At 46.5% G+C, this 24,410-nt stretch overlaps 1 protein-coding gene across 4 annotated transcripts in view; it reads left to right on the forward strand.

Moving 5' to 3' along the window:
- Positions 1–24,410, forward strand: part of SERGEF (secretion regulating guanine nucleotide exchange factor) — a 256,873-nt gene that overhangs the window by 46,671 nt on the left and 185,792 nt on the right. For 2 of the 4 annotated variants that reach the window (XM_027979349.3, XM_027979351.3), the window contains exons 9-10: positions 10,591–10,757; positions 15,364–15,475. In XM_027979349.3, coding sequence (XP_027835150.2) covers positions 10,591–10,757; positions 15,364–15,475 — 279 coding nt within the window. The remainder of the gene's footprint in view (positions 1–10,590; positions 10,758–15,363; positions 15,476–24,410) is intronic. The other 2 variants (XM_027979347.3, XM_027979348.3) reach the window with 1 other exon arrangement.

Raw genomic sequence — 24,410 nt, forward strand, 5'->3', positions numbered from 1 at the left:
CTCTGAAGAGTGAGAAGGGATCCTGTGGGTGGAACAAGTAGGCTGACCGGCAATACGGGCTGGGGCACAGCACAACCCTGAGGCCTGGGAGCAAGGAGCTGGAATGTGCCCTTGACAGAAGGGCTGTCATCGGTGCTGAGAGAACAGAGGTGCTTGGAGGGACAGGCTTGTGTAGGGCGAGAGAGCTAAACACACAAACAGTCTAGGACCGGGGCTTCCCGAGACGCCCTCACCAGGACTGGAGAAGAAACCAGCCCTCCCTGCGTTTGTCTGGGAAGCCCCCATCCTGCAGGGTATAGACAGTCCTGCGGCTGGTCTGGGGCTCCTCAGGAACAGTCTGGGGCTCCTCAGGTATGGTCTGGGGCTCCTCAGGTACGGTCTGTCTGGTCTTCTCTCACCAGTGCCCCCAGCTGAACAGCTAATAAAATCGATGGTGAAAATGGAGCAGCTGTGTGGAGCGTCTGGCATGTCTTTGCTGTATGGGCCGAGGATGATGCTCCCTTAGTAAACTGACCAGGCCAGCTTTGTTCCCCTAGTCCACACAGGTGTCCCTGGGACTCTGAACAACCTCTGGAAGTCCATGCACTGTTCCCTTTTGGAGAGGCAGTGTGAGCCAGACACGGACTGGTGGGTCCCCTGCAGGGCAGTGACCAGGGGCACTGACTAGGGGCAGCTCTGAGACTTCACCCCTCCCTATGCTTTAACTTACCTGTAACTGAAGGATTGTAATAATGTCTTCTCACGGGCGGTTCGTGGACTAAACAGGACAATCCATGTCAAGAGTTTGGCATAAAGTTAGTGCTCTCAAATATTAGTTATTATTATTGGGGCTTTCCAGGTGGCTCAGTGGTAAAGAATCCACTTGCAATGCAGGAGATGTAGGAGATGTGGGTTTGATCCCTGGGTTGGGAAGATCCCCTGGAAGAGGGCATGGTTACCCACTCCAGTACTCTTGCCAGGAAAATCCCATGGATAGAGGAGCCTGGCAGGCTTACAGTTCATGGGGTCGCAGAGAGTTAGACATGACCGAAACCACTTAGGACACACGCTATTATCATTATCACCATTGTTGCAGGTTTGTCGCTCACAAGCTGTGTGATCTTGAGCAAGTCATTTAACCTCTGTGACCTGTTTCTTTTTCTGTAAAATGGGGTTCATACCCATTGTTCAGTGTTGATCAAATTATAGAACTTCATGGCAATGCCTAAAATAGAGTTTTGCACTGAGTCAGCTCCCAATAAATAATTCTCCCCAGGCCCTTATGTTTTTATTCAATCTCTTTGCAAATTACTTCTCTTCTTTTTAGCTGGACAGCTCATGTTTGGAATTTTTATTTCTATATTAATTTTTAAAAAATTCCAAACTTTTGTTATGTGATATTCTTCATGGTACAACTTTGGAGACTTGGGAAATTTTACAAAAAAAAAGAAAAAATAAGATATACAGCCAGGTTTCCAATTTTTAAAACTGGTTACCACAACATTGCAAATCAACTGTACTTCAAAAAAAAAAAAAAAAGAATGTATGTATGTGTACAATCGAGTCACTTTGCTGTATAGCAGAGATTGGCACAGCATTATAAATCAACTATACTGAAGTAAAAAAGGATTGTTAACCACATTAGTGGCCTTTGATATTCAGTTCAGTTCAGTCGCTCAGGTGTGTCTGAATCTTTGCAACCCTGTGAACCGCAGCATGCCAGGCCTCCCTGTCCATCACCAACTCCCTAAGTTTACCCCAACTCATGTCCATTGAGTTGGTGATGCCATCCAACCATCTCATCCTCTGTCGTCCCCTTCTCCTCCTGCCTTCAATCTTTCCCAGCATCAGGGTCTTTTCAAATGAGTCAGCTCCTCACATCAGGTGGCCAAAGTATTGGAGTTTCAGCTTCAACACCAGTCCTTCGAGTGTACACCCAGGTCTGATGGACTGGTTGGATCTCCTTGCAGTTCAAGGGACTCTCAAGAGTCTTCTCCAACATCACAGTTCAAAAGCACCAATTCTTTGGTGCTCAGCTTTCTTTATAGTCCAACTCTCACATCCATACATGACTACTGGAAAAACCATAGCCTTGACTAAACAGACCTTTGTTGGCAAAGTAATGTCTCTGCTTTTTAATATGCTGTCTAGGTCGGTCATAACTTTCCTTGCAAGGAGTAAGCGTCTTTTAATTTCATGGCTGCAATCACCATCTGCGGTAGTTTTGGAGCCCCCCCCCCCCCCCCCCCCCGCCACATAAAGTCAGCCTCTGTTTCCACTGTTTCCCCATCTATTTGCCATGAAGTGATGATATTCACTTTGATATTAAAGTGGATGTTTTAGTTGAGGACACTGGTCAGACTAGATATTCAGAAGGTGCCAATAAGATTAGGTTGTACACCACTCATTTTTAAAATTTATTTATTTATTTTAATTGGAGGCTAAATGCTTTACAGTATTGTGGTGGTTTTGCCATACTTCGACATGGATCACCCATGGGTGCACATGTGTCCCCCCCATCCTGAACCCCCCCTCCCACCTCCCTCCCCACCCCATCCCTCTGGGTTGTCCCAGAGCACAGGCTTTGAGTGCCCTGCTTCACGCATTGAACTTAAACTGGTCATCTATTTTACGTATGGGAATATAGATGTTTCAGTGCTATTCTCTCAAATCATCTCACCCTTGCCTTCTCCCACTGAGTCCAAAAGTCTGTTCTTTACATCTGTGTCTTTTTTGCTGTCTTGCATATAGGGTCATCATTACCATCTTTCTAAATTCCATATATATGCATTAACATACTGCATTAGTGTTTCTCTTTCTGACTTCACTCTGTATAATAGGCTCCAGTTTCATCCACCTCATTAGAACGGACTCAAATGTGTTCTTTTTTATAGCTGAGTAATATTCCACTATGTGTATATACCACAACTTCCTTATCCATTTATCTGCTGATGGACATCTAGGTTGCTTCCATGTCCTAGCTATTGCAAACAGTGCTGAAATGAACATTGCGGTACATATGTCTCTCAGTTCTGGTTTCCTTGTACAGCACTCATTTTGACCCTGAAAATTTTTAGACATCATTATTAAAGTTTAGACCAGGAGAATGTCTCAGAGGTCATCTCTCCCAGTCCTCTTACTGTGTGGATGGGAAAAGCAGGTCCCAAAGGGAAGGGACGTGTTCAAGGTAATGTAGTCTTGGAGAGAAGCCTGGCTTAGGATCCAGGTCTCTGAGTCTCTGGTTAAAGCATCTTATCTTCTCCAGCTCACCTTGCTTCATCTCCTTTCCATTGCTCTCTTCCACCCTCTTCCTTTTCACCCTTGAGTTTAAATTTATTTGTGCTCTATGATGCGATGTGCCAGATACTATGCTTGCATCTAATAAAAATCCCAAAATCCAAAGGTGAAACTTCAGTACTCTTCTCTTATTGTCAGTAGAAGCAATGGCCTGAAGATATTGGTAGTCGGCAGCTGGCAGAGAAGATTTGGCAAATCAGTAGAAACTGGGAGTGGAGCGATGGGAATCCTGGTGGTGTTGAGTTGAGGAGGATAATGGTAATAGGGCTAACATTTACTGTTATGTGTCATGCACTTTATGAAAAAGTATCCTTGCAACAGCCCTACAAAGAAGGTGTTCTTATTCCCATTTTTCATATGTTGAGTCATTTGTTCAAGATTATAGAGCCAGCAAGTGACAAAGGTTAGTAGTGGTGAGCAAGAAGTAGGTGAGTGGAGATGGTTAGATTGTTCATTTTTTCATTCAAGCAACAAATATTTTATTGAGCATCTACTCTGTGCTGGGCATTTTTCTAAGATACAGGAATGGGCAGACACAGCGCCTGCTATCATGAGCCAACTCTCTGGAGGGGAGACAGACTTTAATCAACAGTCCTTCTAATGAGTGTACATTTATAAACTGAGACAAGTGCTCCCCAGATGAGGAAAGTGCTTCTCTGAGATCATCTCACAGAAGAGTCTGATATGGGTTGAGGACTGAGCAGAGCTGTAGAGTGATTAGGAGTTGACTAGGTGAATGGGGTGGGGGGTAGAGGAGACAGTGGGATGAAGGGAAGCAGTGTAGAGGCCTTGAGAAACAGCGGGATGACACGTCTACCCGAGGGCAGTAGCTTGGTGTGCTGGCCTCCGGCCCCTGTGCTCTGAGCTCCCCTCTCTGTTCTCCTCTCTCCTGCTCAGTGGCTCTCGGGCAGTTAGTTCTGTGTTGAAAACTTCTTGGTTTTTATCATCAAGTGCCTTTTTATAAAGTCTCTGTCCACATGGCAGAATGGAGGATGGGTTATAGAAATGAGGTGCTTATACTCCAAGGACTTAGAATTAATAACCCTGAGAGTAATAGGTGTTTGTAGACAGGTGAATTATAAATATAACTCCTCAGTGCACAGAGGTTTCCTCCATGTGTGTGTGTACTCCAGAAGGTGTCATAGCATCCTGGAACATTCCAGGTGGGAGGGACTAAAGAGCTTGTGTGGACTTTCCTCTGCCTGCCCTGTGGGATTCTTTTTGTAACATCCACCTCTAGTTGCTATAACTCCATTTTGATATCTTCAGTGGCATTGTTTCCTCCTGGGACAGATTCTGTTAAGAAAATATGGATGTTCCTTATATTACTGTGTAGTCTACCTTCTTGTCGCCTTCAGGACCCCTTTTCCTGAACAGGGTGAAGATTCCCCTTCCCCCGAGGACTGATGATACTGTGGGCGCTGCTTCTCACTGCACCTATTGCTGTGGCTGCAGCCCCTGCCTTTACCAACATCTTGGGCAGCCCCCTGGATGGTAAAGGAAGCTGGCTCCATGACCATTCCCCACCCACCCCCCTTCCCGAGTCTGCTCTGACTCCACAGCATCCAGGGCTTGGCACCTCGTCTTCTTTCTCCTCATTCACTCCCCCTTTATTTGTATTTGACTGTTTGTTAAGATGCTTATCAAAAGGGGCCTATAAAAGGCCCAGAGGATTTAAATCACTTAGTAACGAAATAGTGTTGCCTGAGTCCCAACAGTGGAACCCCCAGTCTAGCATCTCTGCCCCTTTGTTCCTTTTCATGGCATCACCGCCTTCCCACTAACCTTGAAGTCCTGAAATCAGAGTGCTGTTTACCTCCTCCCATCCCCTTTCTCTCACATCAAATGGGGTGTCAAGCCTTGCAAATCCTTACCTCCCCAGCCCCTCGTGACTTCAGCCCTGGCCGTGGCTGATACATCTCAGGCTTGTGTCACTGTGGTGACTTCTTTCCCTTCCTTTCTTTCCTTTTAACTCACTCCTACTATGACTTTGCTTATCCCCTCTCCTCACCCCTAGAACCTTCTCCCTGTCAGTAAGAAGGGGCTGGTAAGAGTACCTATCTCGTGGTGTTGTTAGGATACTACATAGAGATGGCTTAGAACAGTATGTAGAGAATTCCTAGGACAGAGTGCTTAGGCACACAGTGGGTGCTGTGGAAGGAAATGTTAACTATGAGTGTTATTACTGCCCCCCTCATTCTTTGCAGAATGTCGCACCCCCAAGACACTCATTTCATCAGACCCCACCTCTGCCCCAAAGTCTGCAGTCTGAGACTGAGAGCCCGTGTAGCAGTCATCCCTAGAGTGAGCATGCCCAATGAATTGCCAGGGCATGGGGACAGAAAATTATGATGGCTTTTGTGTTTTTATTTCATTCTTTTAAATTTTCTACTTTTGGAGTGTGTTTTATACTCAGTTCAGTTCAGTTGCTCAGTTGTGTCTGACTCTTTGCGACCCCATGGACTGCAGCACACCAGGCTTCCCTGTCCTTCACCAACTCCTGGAGCTTGCTCAAACTCATGTCCATCAAGTTGGTGATGCCATCCAACCATCTCATCCTCTGTCATCCCCTTCTCCTGCCTTCAATCTTTCCCAGCATCAGGGTCTTTTATACTGGATAGTTTTGAATAAAGGTGTTTTTCTTATTGTTCAGTCACTAAGCCATGTCTGACTCTTTGCAACCCCATGGACTGCAGCCCACCAGGCTTCCTTGTCCTTCAGTATCTCCCAGAGTTTGCTCAAACTCATGTCCATTAAGTCGATGGTACCATCCAACCATCTCATCCTCTGTTGCTCCCTTCTCCTCCTGTCCTCAATCTTTCCCAGCATCAGGATCTTTTCCAATGAGTTGGTTTTTGCATCAGGTGGCCAAAGTATTGGCCACTTTCACTTTCATCAAGAGGCTCTTTAATTCTTCTTCACTTTCTGCCACAAGGATGGTGTCATCTGCATATTTGAGGTTATTGATATTTCTCCCAGCAATCTGAATTCCAGCTTGTGCTTCTTCCAGCCCAGCGTTTCTCAGGATGTACTCTGCATATAAGTTAAATAAGCAGGGTGACAATATACAGCCTTGATGTACTCCTTTTCCTATTTGGAACCAGTCTGTTGTTCCATGTCCAGTTCTAACTGTTGCTTCCTGACCTGCATACAGGTTTCTCAAGAGGCAGATGGTCTGGTATTCCCATCTCTTTCAGAATTTTCCACAGTTTATTGTGATCCACACAGTCAAAGGCTTTGGCATAGTCAATAAAGCAGAATTAGATGCTTTTCTGGAACTCTCTTGCTTTTTCGATGATCCAGCAGATGTTAGCCATTTGATCTCTGGTTCCTCTGCCTTTTCTAAAACCAGCATGAACATCAGGAAGTTCACGGTTCACGTATTGCTGAAGCCTGGCTTGGAGAATTCTGAGCATCACTTTACTAGCATGTGAGATGAGTGGAACTGTGGGGCAGTTTGAGCATTCTTTGGCATTGCCACCTTTACTTTTATCTTTATCTTTGCATAAAAGTATCTAATTCACAAATATGTATGATGCAAGTACATACGTTAATAAATAAATGAATATATATGTGTGTGTATATATATATATATATATATATATATATATATGGATATACAATCAGTGGTATGTTGAAAGTATTTTGCTGATAGAAGTGCAAGCAAACAAGTCTTGAAGGTCAGGTCCAGAGCCTGAGCCTGGCGTTGCCCTGTGGTGGCCCCAGTCTGGCAGCCCTGACTCACCTCCACCTCCCAGCCTCGTGACCCTCACACTCTCCACCTGCCCACTTCGTGCTTTTGGATTTCTGTCATTGCTTCTCCCCCCTCCCTGCTCCTGGAGTGTTCTCCCTGATTTTCTCATTTTCTTTTCCTATCCAGAAGTTCACCTTAATGCCACCTGTTCCATCAAGCCTTCTGGGACAATTCCAACTTGGAACGCTCCCTCTAAGTTCCCTAGACCTACCTTATCAATACCACTCATGTGGCCCCATTGCTTTCTCCATTGCGTTGGGACCCTTGGCCATGTATGTTTCTTGGTTATCCTATGTTAACTCTCACATGGATGTGCCTTTAAATTATAATTTACTTGCAGACTTTATTTTGAGGTGTATATTGTTTCTCCCATTTATCTGGAGACACACACCTATACTTGTTGGATGACATTAATGTATCTATTTTTTTTTATCACAGTAAAATATAATTATTTGTGCTGATGTGCTGTGTGCTCACTTGTGTCTGACTCATTGCGACCCCATGGACTGTAGCCTGCCAGACACCCCGATCCGTGGGGTTTTCCAGACAAGAATACTGGAATGGGTTGTCATTTCCTTCTCCAGGGGATCTCCCCAACCCAGGGATCGAACCCGCGTCTCTTGCGTCTCCCGCATTGCAGGTGGATTCTTAGCTGCTTGAACCACTGGGGAAGCCCTGTGCTATTATTTACTATAAGGTAAAGATTCATTTGTTATACATTTGGGATCTGAATGTGCTTGGATTTGCCAGCATGCTTCAGCTCGAGGCAGGCAGACATTTATCTACAGTGCATTAATGAACATCTTTTGTATGTGGATTCATTGTTTTCTTTTATTCCAGGTGACCTAAAAATCATAATCCTTGTGTTTAATGCCTTTATTTCAGTGCTTGTAGTTCCAAGTTCTGAATGGTCTCCTGGGAAGGAGGCCATTCTAGTGAGGAAAGCTGGATGGTACACAGAACATATCCATTTAATCTGAGTTTTCCCCCTCTTCAAACATTGTGAGAACGGCTGTTTCATCAGCCAGGTTTCATCAGTTTGTGACAGCAGCTGTGCAATCACTGAATCTGCCATTGGTCTTAGAATCAGAAGACAGAGGTTTGAATCTTGCTTTTTATCACCCGCTGGTTTCATGGACTTGATCAAGTCATCTAACCTCTCAAGTCATCTAATCTTATCTGTAAAATAAGCTTAATAAACTATAATTCTCAGAATTCTTATGAGGATTGATTGAGATATGGTCTGTGAATATGCTAGACACCTGGAAGGTGGTCAGCTTAAAGGAAAAGAAAAAAGGGATCACTTCCTCTGTCCCCTGTGAGCCTTCTGATGCAAAATGTACTTTGGGGAGAAACAGACAGCTTCGGGGAGTGGACCTACCTGACTGAGCAATCTTAGGTTGGCGCTCGAAGGCTGGCCATCCAGGCAGCCTGACTGTCTCTAATAAAATGTCTGTGGCATCCCCAGGGAGCATGGAGATTAATTAGTTCATTTTTGTAAAGTGCTTTGAAGGTGAAAAGTGCTGTATAAGTGGAATGGTTGAATTGCTATTGGAAATGTAATCATGGTAGTGCCATATTCTGGCAGTCTTGCCTGTCTTGGACATCAGTAATCAATAGCAGAGAAGGTTCTAAGATGTCTTACTTGATAAGAAAGGATTCACTGTGGGGTTTGTGATAACACAGTTCTTTCTGTAGTCTTGCAGTTAGCAACTTGCCAGTTCTTCTCAGCGGAGGAATGCTAGTGTCCTTTAAGAAATAGCAATCTCATCCTCTGGCTTCTTGGGGCTCTTGCTAGGGCAGCCTGGTGGTAAATCCCAGCCAGCTCAAGCAGAGGGACAGTTTCCCAGTTGGGAATGCTTTGTGGGTCCTGGGCCCTTGAGCTTCCGCCCAGCTCCCCACCGCTAACCTTACAGAAGTTAAGGAAGAGTTAAGAGACGTTGATGTGGGCCAGTGTGGATAACCAGTGCAGAGTGGTGCCGTGAACTAGTAGAAGGAGATGTGGCTTAACTGTGTGACCCGGGGCTGGTCACTTCTCTGAACCTTAATCTTCTCACCTGTTTCATGGGATCATAGTGGTTGATGAGCACAGTAATAAAGGTGCTCGCAGGAAGGAGGTTTCTTCCATTCTGAGGAGAGTTTAAAAGTCAGGAAAGGTTTTGCAGAACTGGGATCCCTGAGCTGGACTCTAAAGGTTGAATCATAGTTTGTCAGGTGAATGATGTAAGGAAAGGGCATCCATGGCAAAAGGAACAGCGCGTGTGGGGCCAGGAAACAGCACATCTGAATGGACCCTCTCCCTGTTCTTGTAATATATCTGCTACCCCATGGGTTGCACAGACTTGGTTCCCCCTTTGAGGAAGCCAGGAAGAACTTCTTGGTATTGATGTTGGTGTCTGTGAGCAGATTGGTCCTGAGAACTGTATTCCTGCGGAGCCCTGTACCCCTTCACAACTCTGACATTTCCCCTGTGAGTTCTCTGGTTGTTTTTTCACTGACACTATAAACCATAAGTTGAATGTGGGGCCAGATGAAGCGCTGATACTAAAACACAGAGTATGTAGTAGATTTGTCTAGAATTTAATATGCATTACTTGGTGTTTTGTCTCTCAAGCAAAGTTTTTCTTTGTTAAAACAAACATGTATAAAGAATTTATACAGCGCACATGGTTATGCATATTTATTGCAGAGAATCTGTTAATAATCTATGCCTCGTCAGATTTTGCATTTCTGTTGAAATAACAAAAGTGGCACTTGGTACAACTGAAGAAGTTCGGTGAATTCTCTCTTATTGGGGAGAAGAAAGGCCAGTTCCTTTTTTCCGAACTTCATTTTCTTCAGTCGTCTTCAGCACTGGCCAGCTTCCCAGGTGGTGCATCTGGGGGTGCTGACTGCTTTTCTGGCTCCAAGTGATTTTGTCTTTTTTTTTCCCCTCTCACTCCCTTTGCTCTAGCACACATAGGCACTCGCCTTGGGACTGTTAACATTGCTCCTGCGGGTAAGAGCACAGACTCTGGATGGTCCTCTGTGTTACATGGAGGGGAAGACATGTGCCAGTGGCCACTGAGAGGTTGTGGCCGGGGGCAGATCAGGAGCCTGGGGAACCACAAAGTGGCTGATGGGGGGCTCTGGATTAGATGAGAGGGAGGGGAGCCCAAGAACAGATATCATTTTCCCCTGCAAAGTACAAGGCGGGTGTGGGGAAGGGGAGGGGGGTTAGAAGTGTTACATACGGAGCGGTTGAAGTGTTCTCGGTGGCCATGTCCACATGTAAAAGGCAGGAGCCCAGGCTGCAGGAGCAGCCTCTGTTAGAACCCAGCTTTGGCACTCACCCCTTGTTGGATCTTGGTCAAGCCAGACATCTCGCCTCTCTGAGCCTCACTTCCCATATCTGTTAACATGTGCATGCGTGCACTTTCTTTACAGGAAGGTAGGAAGGCCCCTGCTGCGTGGTACTGGTACTGAAATGAGTGATCACGCATTCTCTTGTAGTTCTTTGCTTACCCCTGGGAGCACAGCCATGGAATATAGCCTTAATTCAAGTTTTGTTTTTGTTGTAGTAACCGGCAAGGTGTTCACCTGGGGCCGAGCGGACTACGGGCAGCTGGGGAGGACAGTGGAGACTCGTGAAGGCTGGCAGTCAGAGAAGCAGGATCCATCCCTCCCTGGCTCCGGGCCACAGAAGGGCACACCTTCGTGTCTGCCTTGCTTAACGGGAGCAACCGAGGTAGGAAGTGACCTCTTTCCACAGGGGTGATGTGTCTCTCTTCCTTGTCGTTTGGGGGAGTGTTCACTGAAGGCCTACTGTGTGCTTATAGTCCAGGCCATACAATGAGTTCCACACAGGAGCCTGAAGGGGTCTTTGCTTTGTTGTTCACGTTGAATATGGTAGAAAAGGCAGTTACCCAGATACCTGTACTGTAGGGCAGACTGTCTGTGACTCCTTTAGAGATTCCAGGGGCTCTGGGTCCACTTCGGAGGGTGAGAGCTGCATTCAGGGTACAGGGCTGGGTTGGGCTTTGTGGAGGGCCTGGCTTGAGCTGTGCCTTGGAGTATGGGTGAGACTTGAGCAGGCATGAGAGGGAAAGGAGGACTTTCTGGTGGGCACCGCAGCTGCAGCAGAGTTGGGGTGGGAAGTGAGGACGGTGTTTGGGGAGCATTGGTGGTTCTGTTTGGCTGGAGCCTGGGGTGTCTGTGGTGGGGAGTATGAGATAATATCAGAAGGATGAGTTGGAACTTTATCAGAGGGGCCTCTACTACTAAGCTGAGTAGTTTGCGCTTCTGTTTATATTTCCCAGTGTAGAAAACACAGTCGTTCAGTTGCTTATTCAAGCCCCTTCGTTCCCTGAAATGTCTTGAATTTCTCCATTTAAGGCAGGAGTCTTAATTTCTGCAGGGTATGTGTTTCTATTACTAAACTTTATTTTACTGCTGTCCTTAAAAAAGAAAAGAAAAGGCTAGGTTTTTGAGAAGAAGGAGGATGGCCACTCAGGAAATGTGCCTCTGAACCCAAGTTGGCTTCATGTAGGAGTTCAGTCTTCATTGAGTCTGTCAAAAAAATTAATAAGCTAGTGAGACTTCTGTAATTAGCATCAGACTAATTACAACCCTCTCCATACCTAGAGGGCTTCCCCTCCCCTGGGGCCTGCCTGGCCTCCTCCTTCCGGGTATGTAGGACGGTTCTCAATTTCTGCCTCACATCCCAGCCCTGGTCCTCCTGGGTCTTTCCTTGGTGCTGGGTTGAGTCTGTCTGTTTTTTCTTTTGTTGTAAAGGAACTGAACAATACCAATTTAGATATGATAACGCTAGTAATAAAACCACCTGTTATCTTGCCACCCTAACACAACCACATTCCTTTTCTGCCTATACACATGTAGACACTTTACAAAGTTGTAGTGATGGCATTTATGATCTTTTATAGTCAAACTTCATTTGTTTGATCACAAATGCCTTGCTTTGTTTCTTCCTGGTCTTTGATTACTCAAAATGACTGTCTAATATTATATGGTTTGAAGGTTCTGGGGTTTTCCAAACCATTCTGTGAATATTGGACATTGAGATCATTTCTTTTCTGTCTTTCTTTTTGTTTTTTAGTCACTATAGTGAATTCTGCAGCAAATATTCTGTTAACTGTTTCTTGAAGGGAAAATCTTGGGGATGACATTGCAGGGGCAAAGGCCATGAACATCTTCATGGCTTCTGCTGTATTTCTGTAGATTGTGTTTGAGAGACGTTGACTCCAGTGAAGGAGGGAATGCAGTACTTGAGCTAGTGCTGTCTGCTGAGCGAGGAAGGTGCTGAGAGCTTGGTACCTGTTGCTGCAGACTCTTTTGCTTTCCTTTTCTTTCCCAGGATGCTTAAGATGTAGTGGTCAGGTAGCATAGCAGAGGCACACTGGCTTCATGGATTTTTCTGAGTCTCTGGTTTTATTGGCAAGACGAGGCAAGAATACCTACCACAGAAGGTCATTGATAAAGATCACACGCAAAGTTTTTGGCATCTGCCCAGCATGCAGTACCTGTGGGGTCCTTTCTCTTCTTCCCCTTTGGAGCCTTGGAAGGCCCGGCGGTGGTCATGCTATGCAGCCCTGTGGCAGTGCAAGCAGATAGCTGGAGAGCCTCACCCTGATGTGATTTTTTTATTGAGCTTCTTGGAAGGGCGGTGTGAGGAGTCAGCTTGAGCTCTGAGCCCTGTAGCAGCTTCATTTCTGTGCTCCCCTCCGTTTCCTCTCCAGACTCCGGAAAGCTGGTACCAGTGTGTGTACTCACTGGTCTCACTGCAGGCGCAGACCCCAGGTCGTTTCCTGTTGGTAAATTGGATCTGGGAATTCTCTCTGCTGTTGATGTCTAGGTCTGGCTGCTCAGGCAGCTATTTGCCGGAGGCCCAGAGCTGTAAGCTGCTAGGAGTGGGTTCACCTTAGGGAAGACCAGAGCAGTAATAAACCGGGGGATACCCTGATAGGGGCTTGGCCAGGGAGGTGCACAGACACCTGGGGAGAAAGGAACAGCCTTGGACTGAGCTGATTGCTGACTGGAGTAGCCCATAGCTGACCTGTTACCTTCTGCTATGTCCAGGGATAAACGGAGGGAGGAGGGAGCTATCTGGGCTGAGGCCTCAGGTAGGATGTCTGCCCAGGAGGATCCAGAGAGACAACCAAGTGGGAGAGGAAGGCACAGGTAGACACAGCTGGACTCCGGTCTGACTGACCCCTCCCACGAACAAAGGAAAGCAAATAAATCCTGTGTAACTTGGTGGTTATTATGGCCCAGGAAGCATGCTAAATGCTTTACATTTATTCTTTCATTCTTACAATAAACTTGGACATAGATGTTATAATCACTGTGGTAAAAATAAGGAGACTAATGGGTTAGTTGCTGGCCTTGGATCACACAGTAGGTAAACTGTGGGGCTGGGACTTGGACTTGAAGCTCTCATACTCTCTGTAGAGATGAAACAATGTTGCCTGTGTATGCTCACTGGCAGGGAAGTTCTGGGAGTCAGTATCTCTGATTCTTTGAGAGTCCCAGTTCTTTTCTTCTGAGCCCCGTCTTATCTCTAGCCTGAGAAAGACTGAGATTTTAGACCAGACAGGCCGTGGTTCAGTGTTCTTACAGTACTGAAGACTGTGTTTCATGTACTTTCAGCTTTGCCTTAGGTACTGGCCCTCTCTAACCACTCTTGGAAAATTCCAGGGTGAGCACAATGGTTGGGATTACCCCCATGCACATGTCAGGGTAGGGTGTGGGTGAACTGGTTTGTCTGCTCCCTGCCAGGAGCCTTTTGCTTTCTAAGTGCCCGGTGGGGCTACTCTCTGTTCATTTCCTGTGGAACACTGCTTCCGAACTCCACCCAAAGGGAGAAGCCCACACTTCCCAGTAGGACAGAAGTATCTGTACTCACTTAGTGGGTTCAGTGGGGCTCCCCCAGGATTCTGAAGCAGCTAGAGTAGGGTACCTGTTATGTTAGTAGAACTATCAGGAGACATTCTTGACTGAAGGTCAACAGCCTCTGAGGGTACAAGGTCCAGCTTGGGGTTCAAAAGACCTGGGTCTAGCCATGATTCTTCCCTGACTGGGTAAACTTGGGCAAACCCCTTTCCTCCTGTACCCACCTCCTTTTATTTGGAGAGTCGTTCAATCATGTCCAACTCTTTGTGACCCCATGGACTGTTGTCTACCAGGCTCTTCTGTCCATGGAATTCTCTAGGCCAGGATACTGGAGTGAGTAGCTAGCTGATCCCTTCTCCAGGTGATCTTTCTAACCCAGGGATCGAACCCAGGTCTCCCACATTGCGAATTCTTTACCGTCTGAGCTACCAGGGAAGCCCAAGAGTACTGGGCTATCCTTTCTCCAGCGGATCTTCCTGATCCAGGAATTGAACTAGGGTCTCCTGCATTGCAGGTGGATTCTTTACCAGCTGAGCTACCAGGGAAGCCCCATGATTCTGCCCTGACTGGCTAAACTTGGATAAACCCCATTCCTCCTGTACCCTTAGTTCTCCAATATATAGGTTAGGGTTGTTAGACCAGGTGATTCCTCAAGTTTCTTATACCTCTTAAAGTCCCTTCCATGTCTGATTCTTATTTTAAGGAGATGATCATTACTTAAATTTGTAATGACTCCTGCCTCTAGAGTCCCTAGGTGTCACAGCCAAGGTCACTCAACCCCAAGCTACTGGCCTTACTTTGGCAGATCTGGAAATGTTGGCTCTGCTTTCTGCCCTTGTTCCTCATGCCCAGGGCCTCCAGTTCCAGTTTAGGTCATTGGGACTTGGATGCTCCTACCTGGCCCTCCCAGGACTTGCAGTTCGGCTCTGACTCCTGTCCCTGTGGTTGTGACCTTATTGCTGGTAACAGCAGACCTGGGTGACTCCACGTTCCTACATCCCCCTCCTGCCACCCCCGTTGCTGGTTCTGTGTGTGTTATCCCACCTTTGTGCATGTCTCTTGGGTTTATCCCCTTCTTGGCTTTGGGCTGTTGCCCATTCTGTAGGCAACTTGGGGAACATTGGTTAACACCTACCATATGCTTACTTTGGATCACACGGTGGTGGCTGGGGAGGTGGGTACAAAGATAAATACTCTTTGCCATCAAAGAATTTCCAGGTGTGTAAATAAATTCCTTACCATGTAGAGTGAAAAGTGCTGTGGGAGATATGTGCAAAAGGCCAAGGGAGCAGTGAAGATGGAATGATTTACTCTGAAGACAATAACCAAAAAAAAGTGTTTGGACTGGGTTCTTAGAGATGCATAGGAGTTTAGCTAAGGGAGAAGGACATTCCAGGCAGAGGGGACAACATGAACTAAAGCCTTGAATCTGGATCTGCTTTTAGCTCCTGGAAGGAAGGTCAAGGAGCGGGATGGCTGACCCGGCCAGTGGTCCAGCTGAATTTTATAGTCTGGCTGCCTGTTTCACTTGTTCCATCACTGCCATCCATCCTTCTGGTAGGAGTCCTGTCTAAAAGAAAGTAACTCTCATGTGCGTTCTCTCTCTTGATCCCAGTGTGATGCTGTGAAGTAGGCCAGAATAGGAATGTTTATCCTTGTTTTATAAGTGAGGAAACTGAGACACGGAGAGGCTTGCTGAGACAAAGAGCCTGCTTCCCACTGTTTCTGAGAGCCTGGCTCTGGGCTCCGTCTGCAGCCATGGTCCTGAGTCATGTTCCTGGTTTAAATTCTGCCCACGTCTGGTTGAAGAGCACCAGATCCCAGCCAGGGAGCTCAGTGCACACGTGCACGTGTGCACATATGCAGCCATTGGAGCAAGAAACATGGAAATAAACAAAAGTTGAACCAGGGATTGGGTAATTGTCAAGCCCAAATGTCACCAACCCTCATTTTGCTACAGACTGAAACTGTTTGTTGGAGAATCAACCTGTGCACAGGGTCTAAGTGAAATCTGTCAGAATGAGTGGGAAAGAAGCTATTTTTAGTTTGCAGAGTCACTCACTCAGCTGTGTTAGCTGAGGTTTGAGCCAGTCCCCTACGCTTTCCACAGTGTTATTTCTGAAGGAGAAATACCACTTGAATGCTGTGTAAAACCCATTAATGAACCTGGAAGTTTCCAGGGCGTCTTTGTCCTGCATCTCCCTCAGAAGGCTGCCTTTCCTGAATGACCTTCCTCCTTTCCTATATTTAATACATTTCTAATTTTAAGTTTGTGTCAAGACTGTGGGACTTTGGTGCCCTAAATAACACAGAAATCTACCACCAGCAATCAGCTGAGTCCGGAGGGCTCTGACAGAATGGAACACAACCTGAAAAAGCATCCCCAAGTAGCTTTCTGGGAAGTAATCCACAGCATCCTGGCTCTTCTTAAGGGGCAGGAGGTCTCTGAGACCAAGGCGTCTGGCTGCCCAAGCTGTCTGCGTGGAGCGGTTTCAGAGGCCTCCCCAGATGCGGGGGGCAGTGTTCATCCAAACAGGGTTTCGTTGGAGATTAAAAAAGCCAGCACATCTATGCTGTAGCTGCTGACCTAACCGGAGGAGAAAAACACAAAACAAACCTCAAAGCGGGGAACTGGATTTGTTTGTGTGAACACTCAGGAGAGAGAAGGAGTCACCAGTCAGGGCTGTCTTGTTTGAAAGTGATGGTCAAGGATCTGATGCAGAAGCGCTTATTTACTGCCCACTGTTTTTCTTATTTATTTGTATTTATTCACCTCTTCTCACTGAACTATATAAGATCCAGGAGGGCAAGGACCTTATCATCTCGTTCAAAGCCGTGTTCCCAGTGTCTGGCATAGATCCTGGCACCTCAGAGGTGCTTAGTGGATGTTCACTGATTGAACACATTGAGAAAGAGATGGTTTCCGAGGCTGCGGTCCTCTTCAGCTCCTCTTCAGCTTCTCCCTCTCTCTCTCTGTCGCTACAGTCTGTGCTTCTCAATCCCAGGCCAGTTCCAGAATAAGCACTTCCATGTTCTCAGGCATTTGGGCATCAAATGTCCAACAGAGCCAGAAAATGGACAGACCTGTAAAATGCCCGAGCAACCTGGAAGTTTCCTATGAAGTCTGTTGATGGCGAGCCTTATCGTCTTTTAGTGTTTCACAGTTGACCAGTTTATGCCTTCACGCATGTTTATCTTTGGTTTTTCTTCTTTTATCCAGCAGATGCTTATGTCTGCCTGTCTGTCTGGGCACTCCATGAGTCGAACGGGGGCAGCAGAGCAGAGTGGGACAGGTCCTGTCTTAGGAGCTTGTGAGCTGGTGGCAGGGCTAGGTAAAAAGTTCATTGCAGGACAAGCAGAATGTGTCAGAGGCGGTGAGAGTCTGACATTGAAACTCTGTTGATCCCATCCCTTCCCCTGCCCTCGGGGACCTTTTTCTTTCTTGCATTTTCAGTCCCTGTGGTTCTTTTGGGTTCTACAGGGTTGGGGTAGGGTGGGGTGGTGGGGGTGGGAGGTGGTGACTGGAAAGGCTTCCTGAATTGGAAGCTTTGACATTAAATTAGTTCTCAAGGGAGTTAATGTGAAGTAACAGGGGAATCTTGGCAAGAACTTGCATTAAGAGGAAAGCAGAGGAAGAGCAGCCAGATAGAGATGATTATTGACAGGAGAGGGAGAAAGCGAGCCAGGAACTGCAGCGTCGCAGAAGCCCAGGGGATTTCAGCAGGAGGTCAGGGAGCTGGGAACCGGAGACGAGACCACTGGCCTTGGCGATGGGGAGTGGGGATGATGCATCAGAGACCAGCTCAGGTGGAGGCTAACGCAAGGACGTGGTACAAATGGAAGGCTGAGGAGAAACCCAGCTGCAGGCGTGAACAACAGAATCAGGAGATTGGTGGTCAAAGGAGGTTGAGGACGAGCATAGACACTTGAAAGGAGAGCTTGGTTTGTTAGTTTTATAAGCTCGGGGAACCTGGGGTGGGACAGAAACCTGAACGCAAGGATCAGAGAGCAGGGAAGAGAGAAATCTTCTGAGGACAGAGGCAAGGGCGGGGGCTGGGGGATGTGGCTGGAAGAGGGCTGCCAATGCAATGAGGCTGAAGAGGGACATCGCTGTGAAGGGCTTAGTTCCAACAGGAAAGAAGGATGCTTTTTCTTTCAGCACAGGCATAAAGAGAAAAGGGGCTGTGGGAAGATGGAAGTTTTAAGGTGGAGAAGAGCAATGCTTTCACTGAAGTGTGTGCACCATTTGTTGTCATGTTTTATCTTAGTTTCGTTTATTTATCCAGTCAGTGTTTACTGCATCCTGCTGTGGGCCAGGCACAGTGCTGTGAGCCAAGTTTTCACAAAGAAAAGGCAAAGTTGCTAACCTGACGCTGTAATACCGTATTTATTAGTAATACAGTCCTTACTAGTCTGTCCATCTCTAAATCAACCTGGAGCTCTTTGAGGGCCTAAGTGTCTTATTTATTTTTATATAATTAGGGCGAGGCTTGGTACAAAGTAAATCATCAGGAGAAGTGCGCTGACACAGTGCAAGAACTCCTGTTGGGGGGCATAAATCTTGCTTAGATCAAAAGACACATTGTCTGCTGCCGTGATGAGATTAGTGTGAGGAGGCTTCCAGGGAGGGATAGTTTGCTTTACTCTGCAGTGGGTGCATCCTGGTAGCACTCTGCAGACTCCAGACTGGGTCCTTTCCTGAGGAAAAGCAGCGAAGAGAGGACTGGCCTCAATGAGGACTGGCACAGAGATGTTAACTCATGACCACGGTCAAGCCTACTGCTTTCTGGAGTTGGATCTCTGGTGGACAGAGGCTTGAATATGGAGTGAAACCTGGGTTGGAATTTCTGCTCTGTCACCTATAGTCCATATGTCTTTGGGCCAGTCAAAACCTCTCCAAGCGTTAGTTTTCTCATCTACAAAATGGGAGTAATAATATCTAGTTTACCTTGCCCACAGGATTATTGAAAAATGCAAATAAACTATATAAGGGCTCTTATGAACTGTAAAGTGCTGTACAAAAGAGTTACTATTGGGTTCATAACATGCGAGCCACTCTGTACTTCAGATACATGTTTTATTATAAGTTTGAATCAGAGCTGCTCTTCTGTCTTAATCACTTGAGATCTTAGGAGCTACAAAGAACCATCTTAGATCTTGTGGCAAAACTTCTTAGAATCGTGAAAGTGAAAGTTGCTCAGTCGTGTCCAAGTCTTTGGGACCCCCACGGAGACTATACAGTCCATGGAATTCTCCAGGGCAGAATTCTGGAGTGGGTAGCCTTTCCCTTCTCCAGGTGATCTTCCCAACCCAGGGATCGAACCCAGGTCTCCCACATAGCAGGTGGGTTCTTTACCAGCTGAGCTACAAGAGAAGCCCAAGAATACTGGAGTGGGTAGCCTATCCCTTCTCCAGCAGATCTTCCCAACCCAGAATCAAACCAGGGTCACCTGCATTGCAGGTGGATTCTTTACCAACTGAGCTATGAGGGAAGCCCTTAGAATCACAACCAGTGGAAATACTGGAGGCCCAGTACTTGGGAATCCATGGCCAATCTCCATGCGGTTCCTGGGAGCGTGAATTCCTGTCTTTTGAAGTAGCCATCAGCATCCGCAGCAAGGATGTTTCCAGCACTTCCTCTCAGCAGCAGAGGAAATTCATCAGGGCTGATTTAAAGTCCCAGTGACCTCATGTGTCACCACCACGCTCTGCAGCATTACGACTGCCCCAGGCTGTGCCCAGGGTCATCCTGGAGCTGACCAAGCTCTCTACTGTTGCCTTTGACCTTGAAAACCTGGCTGTCCCAGGGTAAAAGTAAATCATGCTGAGGTTTAGAGTGAAAACAGGAGCCAATGAGGGTTCAAAGAAGGCTGCAGTGGTTTGATGAGAGACGTACAAAGTCTGTGAAGGCTGAGTGAGCTGTCAGTGAATCAGTCGTCCAGGGGACTAAAACTACCTCCATCTCCACCACTGTCCCTCTAGCTTGGACCCCTACTATCTGTTGATGACAATGACCACCCCTTAGTTGAGAACCCCTTGTTTCTAGCTGGGCTCATTCTGGCTGCCTCCACCCAGCTGCCAAAATAATGAACTAAAATATAAATCTGACCATGTTAGGATCTTATTTTTAAAAAACATTTTAAAAAAATACAGAAAGCATCCTTTCCCACAATAAACACTTATTGGAAACCCAACTGGAAAACTTTATATGGAAGAAATTTAGCTGAGCCTTCAGGATATAGTGGAAAATGAGACCCAACCTCTGCCCTCAAGAGGTACAAGAAACACAGAGTCCCCACAGCCAGTGTGCCAAGAATGCGGTTATTAGAGCGTGAGTTTCAGAATTGTTGTTGGCCTTGTTCACCACTGTGTCTCCATCACCTTAACTAGTGCCTAGCACACAGTAGGTCATCAGCAAATAATTGTCATGGGGATGAATATACTTTTTAATGGCTTCCCATACAGGATGAAGTCCAGAATCTCTGACTTGTCCTAAGAGATTGATCCCACCCCTGTCAATATCCAACCTCACCTTCTATCACTTCTCCCTTGCACTTTGCAACTCATCGTGGCCAAACCAGAGAAATCATGTTGTTTGTTACTTCTGGGTCTTTGCATGGATTGGTTCTTCTGCCTTCCTTTGCCCTTAGCTGCTTGGACAACTGCTGCCCGCTCCCCCCACCCCCAGTGAATAACAAGGGTGATGTCTTGTATTCATCTCAGTTTTTCTGCCATCCAGCTTGACAGACTTGTCTTTTCTTTCAAAGTTTTCCTTCATTTGGTGTCATTACCCACCTGCCTTGACTCTGTTGAGCTGCTTTCCACTTTCTCTCCACCTCCCTTTTTCCCTGAGACCTCTTGAGTCCAGCTCTGGAATTTGGTAGGCTGCTGGAGGCCTGGCTTCTTGGCTGTGATGAACTCTGGCCTTCCTTTTGCCTTTCTTAAATGCCTTCTCCCTCCCACACTCATCCAGTCCAGACAGCTGGATCTCTCTGCCAGTTCTAGCAGAGAACTGGGACAGGAACCTTACCCTGGATTTTGCCAGTCTCATTGCCCGGGGAATAGATTCTGTGTCCTGGACCCCTGGTCACTGTTTGGGACCTTGTTTGGAATGGCTGGTTCCCCAGTAGAGCGTCAAGTGTTTAATTCCAAGGGTTATCACTTCTTGGAGCTTCCTGCTGGAGGCCTTCTTTGGTATTGGCAATGGCCTGAATCAAGCCTCTCTTTGCCAGTTCCTTTGGATATATTATACTGAATGGTTGCCTTAGGAACCAACCCTGTAGTTACCCCTCTTCCCCAAGGTTAATCCCATTCAGTTCCAGACTCTTCTTTGCCTCCAGTGTCCTGAGGTGCTGAGGCCTTGGCTGGTAGGCTCCCCATGAGGTAGGTAAAGAGAAAACATTCTCATCACTTCCAAGGAAGCAAAACCAGGCCTTTCTTTTGGCATGTAGCCTTAAGAACCCCAAGACGCCAGGTCATTTGATAGTGGGATCACCCAATTATGACTAGAAGGAAGAAGTTAGTCTTTGTGTGATTCTGTAATTCCCTTCTGTGATGCAGTGGTTCTGTCTGTGGGAGCTCTGCAGGTGGTGGCCACCACCTCCTGCATCTGCAGCTTGCTATTTGTATGGGAGCTTTTTTTACTGGATGCCTGGTGTCATCCAAGATGGGGGAGACTGACTGTGGTAGCAGAAATGGAAGCAGTCAGAGATGTCTTTGTGAAAAGAGCAGCTGCTGTGACAATCAGCCGTGAATCTTCTGGCTTTTCAGAGGGGCCAAAAGTGCAAGGAGAAAGGAGAGCAGGAGGCAGACTCGAAGCCACTCGTAGGTGCTGCGGGCTGCTTGTCGCTGCCTTTAGGACCTTCCAGGTGCCACTTCAGGAGATCCAGCTGGCTGGGGACAGTTGTTCGTGGCTGCTGATCAAAATATATGTGTCGCTGTAGCCAGCACTGCCGGGATTGCTTGAGGAAAGTTCCTCATCTAGAAAGATAATTTAGTCATTGTTGAGTATCTTCTCTGGTTTTATTTCCATGGGAGCCCTTTCGGGTAAGATTTTTTTAATATCATTACTAACCTAGAGCATGCACATCATTTGAGGATAAGAGTCTGTGTGAAGGAGCAACCAGTAGGAGAGGGAATTGGGAGAATCAAGTGACTTTACATTGTCATTTGATTTTTGGACCAACTGCTCTGAGCCTCTGGTTTTGCATCTGTCAGGTATAATCCTGCTTATTAGGCCTGCTTCTCCGAGTGGTTGTCAAAATGATGTTATGAATGTGAAAGTATTTTATAACCATGAAGCAACAAACAAATGTTAGTTAAGCTGGTTGATTTCTTTGTCATATCCAGTCTTCTGTGGGTTTTCAGGCAACTTCCATTTCTTACAGCTCTTTGGAAATTGTTGTCAGTTGTCATAGAGCTGGAGTTTGATATGAATCATTTCCGTGATTCTTGGGTTCCTCTTTATCCATTATTACCTGTCAGTGCATTTGAGCTGTGGACTTAGAATGTGACAACAGGGAGGACACAGAGTTCTACAGCTTTCGAAATGGGATGTGACTGACGGCATGTATCTCCTACAGGTAAGAGCTGAGACCGTGAGAGCAGAAAGATCTAGGGGCAGTGTCATAGAATAGTTGTTGGCCAGGCATCTTGAATCTTTGGGAGAGCTTCTCATAGGAGATGAAATTTGCAGTCTGGGGGAGACTGAATTTGGTAGGTGAGAAGAAGATCAAGCCTTTTAGGCTCCTGAAAGATCTATGGGAAGCGGCTGGTTGCTTCTGAGATGATAAACGTGGGGATGGTGTTGGCAGGCTTGGGTCTGAGCACAGAGATTGGCAATTAAGAAAGACATGATGGGGAACCCTAGGATTTTTTTTTTTTTTAAGGATTTTTAAGAAATAATAAAGGCTCCTTTTTGTTGAACATTGACTATGTGCCATCCATCATACACTGTATAAACATCCCTTTCAATTCTTACCGCATTCCCATGAAGCAGTATACTATGTTATTCCCATTCGTAGATGGGGAAATCAAAGCTTGGGGAAGTAACTTATCTGGGGACACAGCTGGGAAGTGGCAGAGCTACACAGTGGCTCTGTGGCAGTATCATGGAAGAATGGACATCGAGGTGACTGGATAGTGGTTGTGCAGGCTACAGGGCAGAGGTGATTGAGAATGGTGCTCACCAACCACCACCTCCTAAACGGCCAGATGGTGCCAGAGGAGATAGAACCTGTGAAATTCATTCTCCCCTCTTTGGTATCTGGGCACAGACTAGGCCAGTGGTGCCCTTCCTTCCCCCAAAACTGCCACTTTAAAGCTGGGACAGTGAAATGTACCTTTGAAGAATTAGGAGGAGTTATTTTAATTGCTTAGGGTCCTTTCTTGAGCTTTTATTTCCATTCATAGTGGCAATGAGCCATGCTGTGTAGGGCCACCTAAGACGGATGGGTCATGGTGGAGAGTTCTGACAAAACGTGGTCCACTGGAGAAGGGAATGGCAAACCACTTTGGTAATCTTGCCTTGAGAACCCCATCAACAGTATGAAAAAGCAAAAAGATATAACATGGATGAGTTTTGGCATATTTCAACCCCAGGCCCCTTACCTGCAAATCCAAGTTGTATGACTTTACAAGATTCAGATTAGAGCTTACCCAGCTGATTACCTTAGACAGTTACCATTTCAAATGTAAGCTGCCTGAGGACAAATACCATGTCTTGGTTGTGGCTGTATCTTTCGTGCATGACACAGTGTCTAGAAAGCAGTAGTTGCTTCAATTCCAGTTATGGAATTGAATGGAAACCTCTCCTCAGAAGTCTGAGTCACTTGTTACTATTTAGTTTTACTCTAGCATCTAATCACCCCGTGTATAGTGGTCTTCCAGAGGAAAGCATATGGTACTGCAGAGTAGACATTGTATTTCAGGATTTGGGGGCAATCTCATACCCTGATGGGCAGGGGGCAAGAGGCTAGGTCACACAGCAGGTGCTTGGAGAATCCTTAGGGATTTGAGCTCCACCTACTCAGAAGCAGGCTTGGACAGGTCTGCAGATGGATAGCTGCTGATTGCTAACAGAGTTGTGATGTATTCATTCTGGAGGAAGAGGAATGGAAACAGAACACTGACTCCTCTGGTTGTCTCAGCTTGAGGGTCATTGAAACAGAAGGAGCTTTCTTAGTCTGCAGTGTTCCATTCCTCAGATGCTGATGTAAAGGCGAGAGCGCAGAGGCAAGAAAATGGTGCATTTCCCTTGGCACCCCTCAAGGTGAAAATTCCACTACTGCATGGCGACTTGTGGGAGCAGTTGCATAGTTACTACTATACAGGCATTTATCATTCTGCTCCCCGGGCACATTTTGCCAAGCTGCATTAATTTCCCCATTTTTTCCGACACTCACCAGCTCTGTGGTGATGATGCATGTGGGGGCCGAAGCCTTCCCCATCAGAGTTTGCAGTGTAGTGAAAAGAGCAGTGTCTTAGCTATAAT

This window comes from Ovis aries, chromosome 15, assembly GCF_016772045.2.
Source record: "Ovis aries strain OAR_USU_Benz2616 breed Rambouillet chromosome 15, ARS-UI_Ramb_v3.0, whole genome shotgun sequence".
Lineage (NCBI taxonomy): Eukaryota > Metazoa > Chordata > Mammalia > Artiodactyla > Bovidae > Ovis > Ovis aries.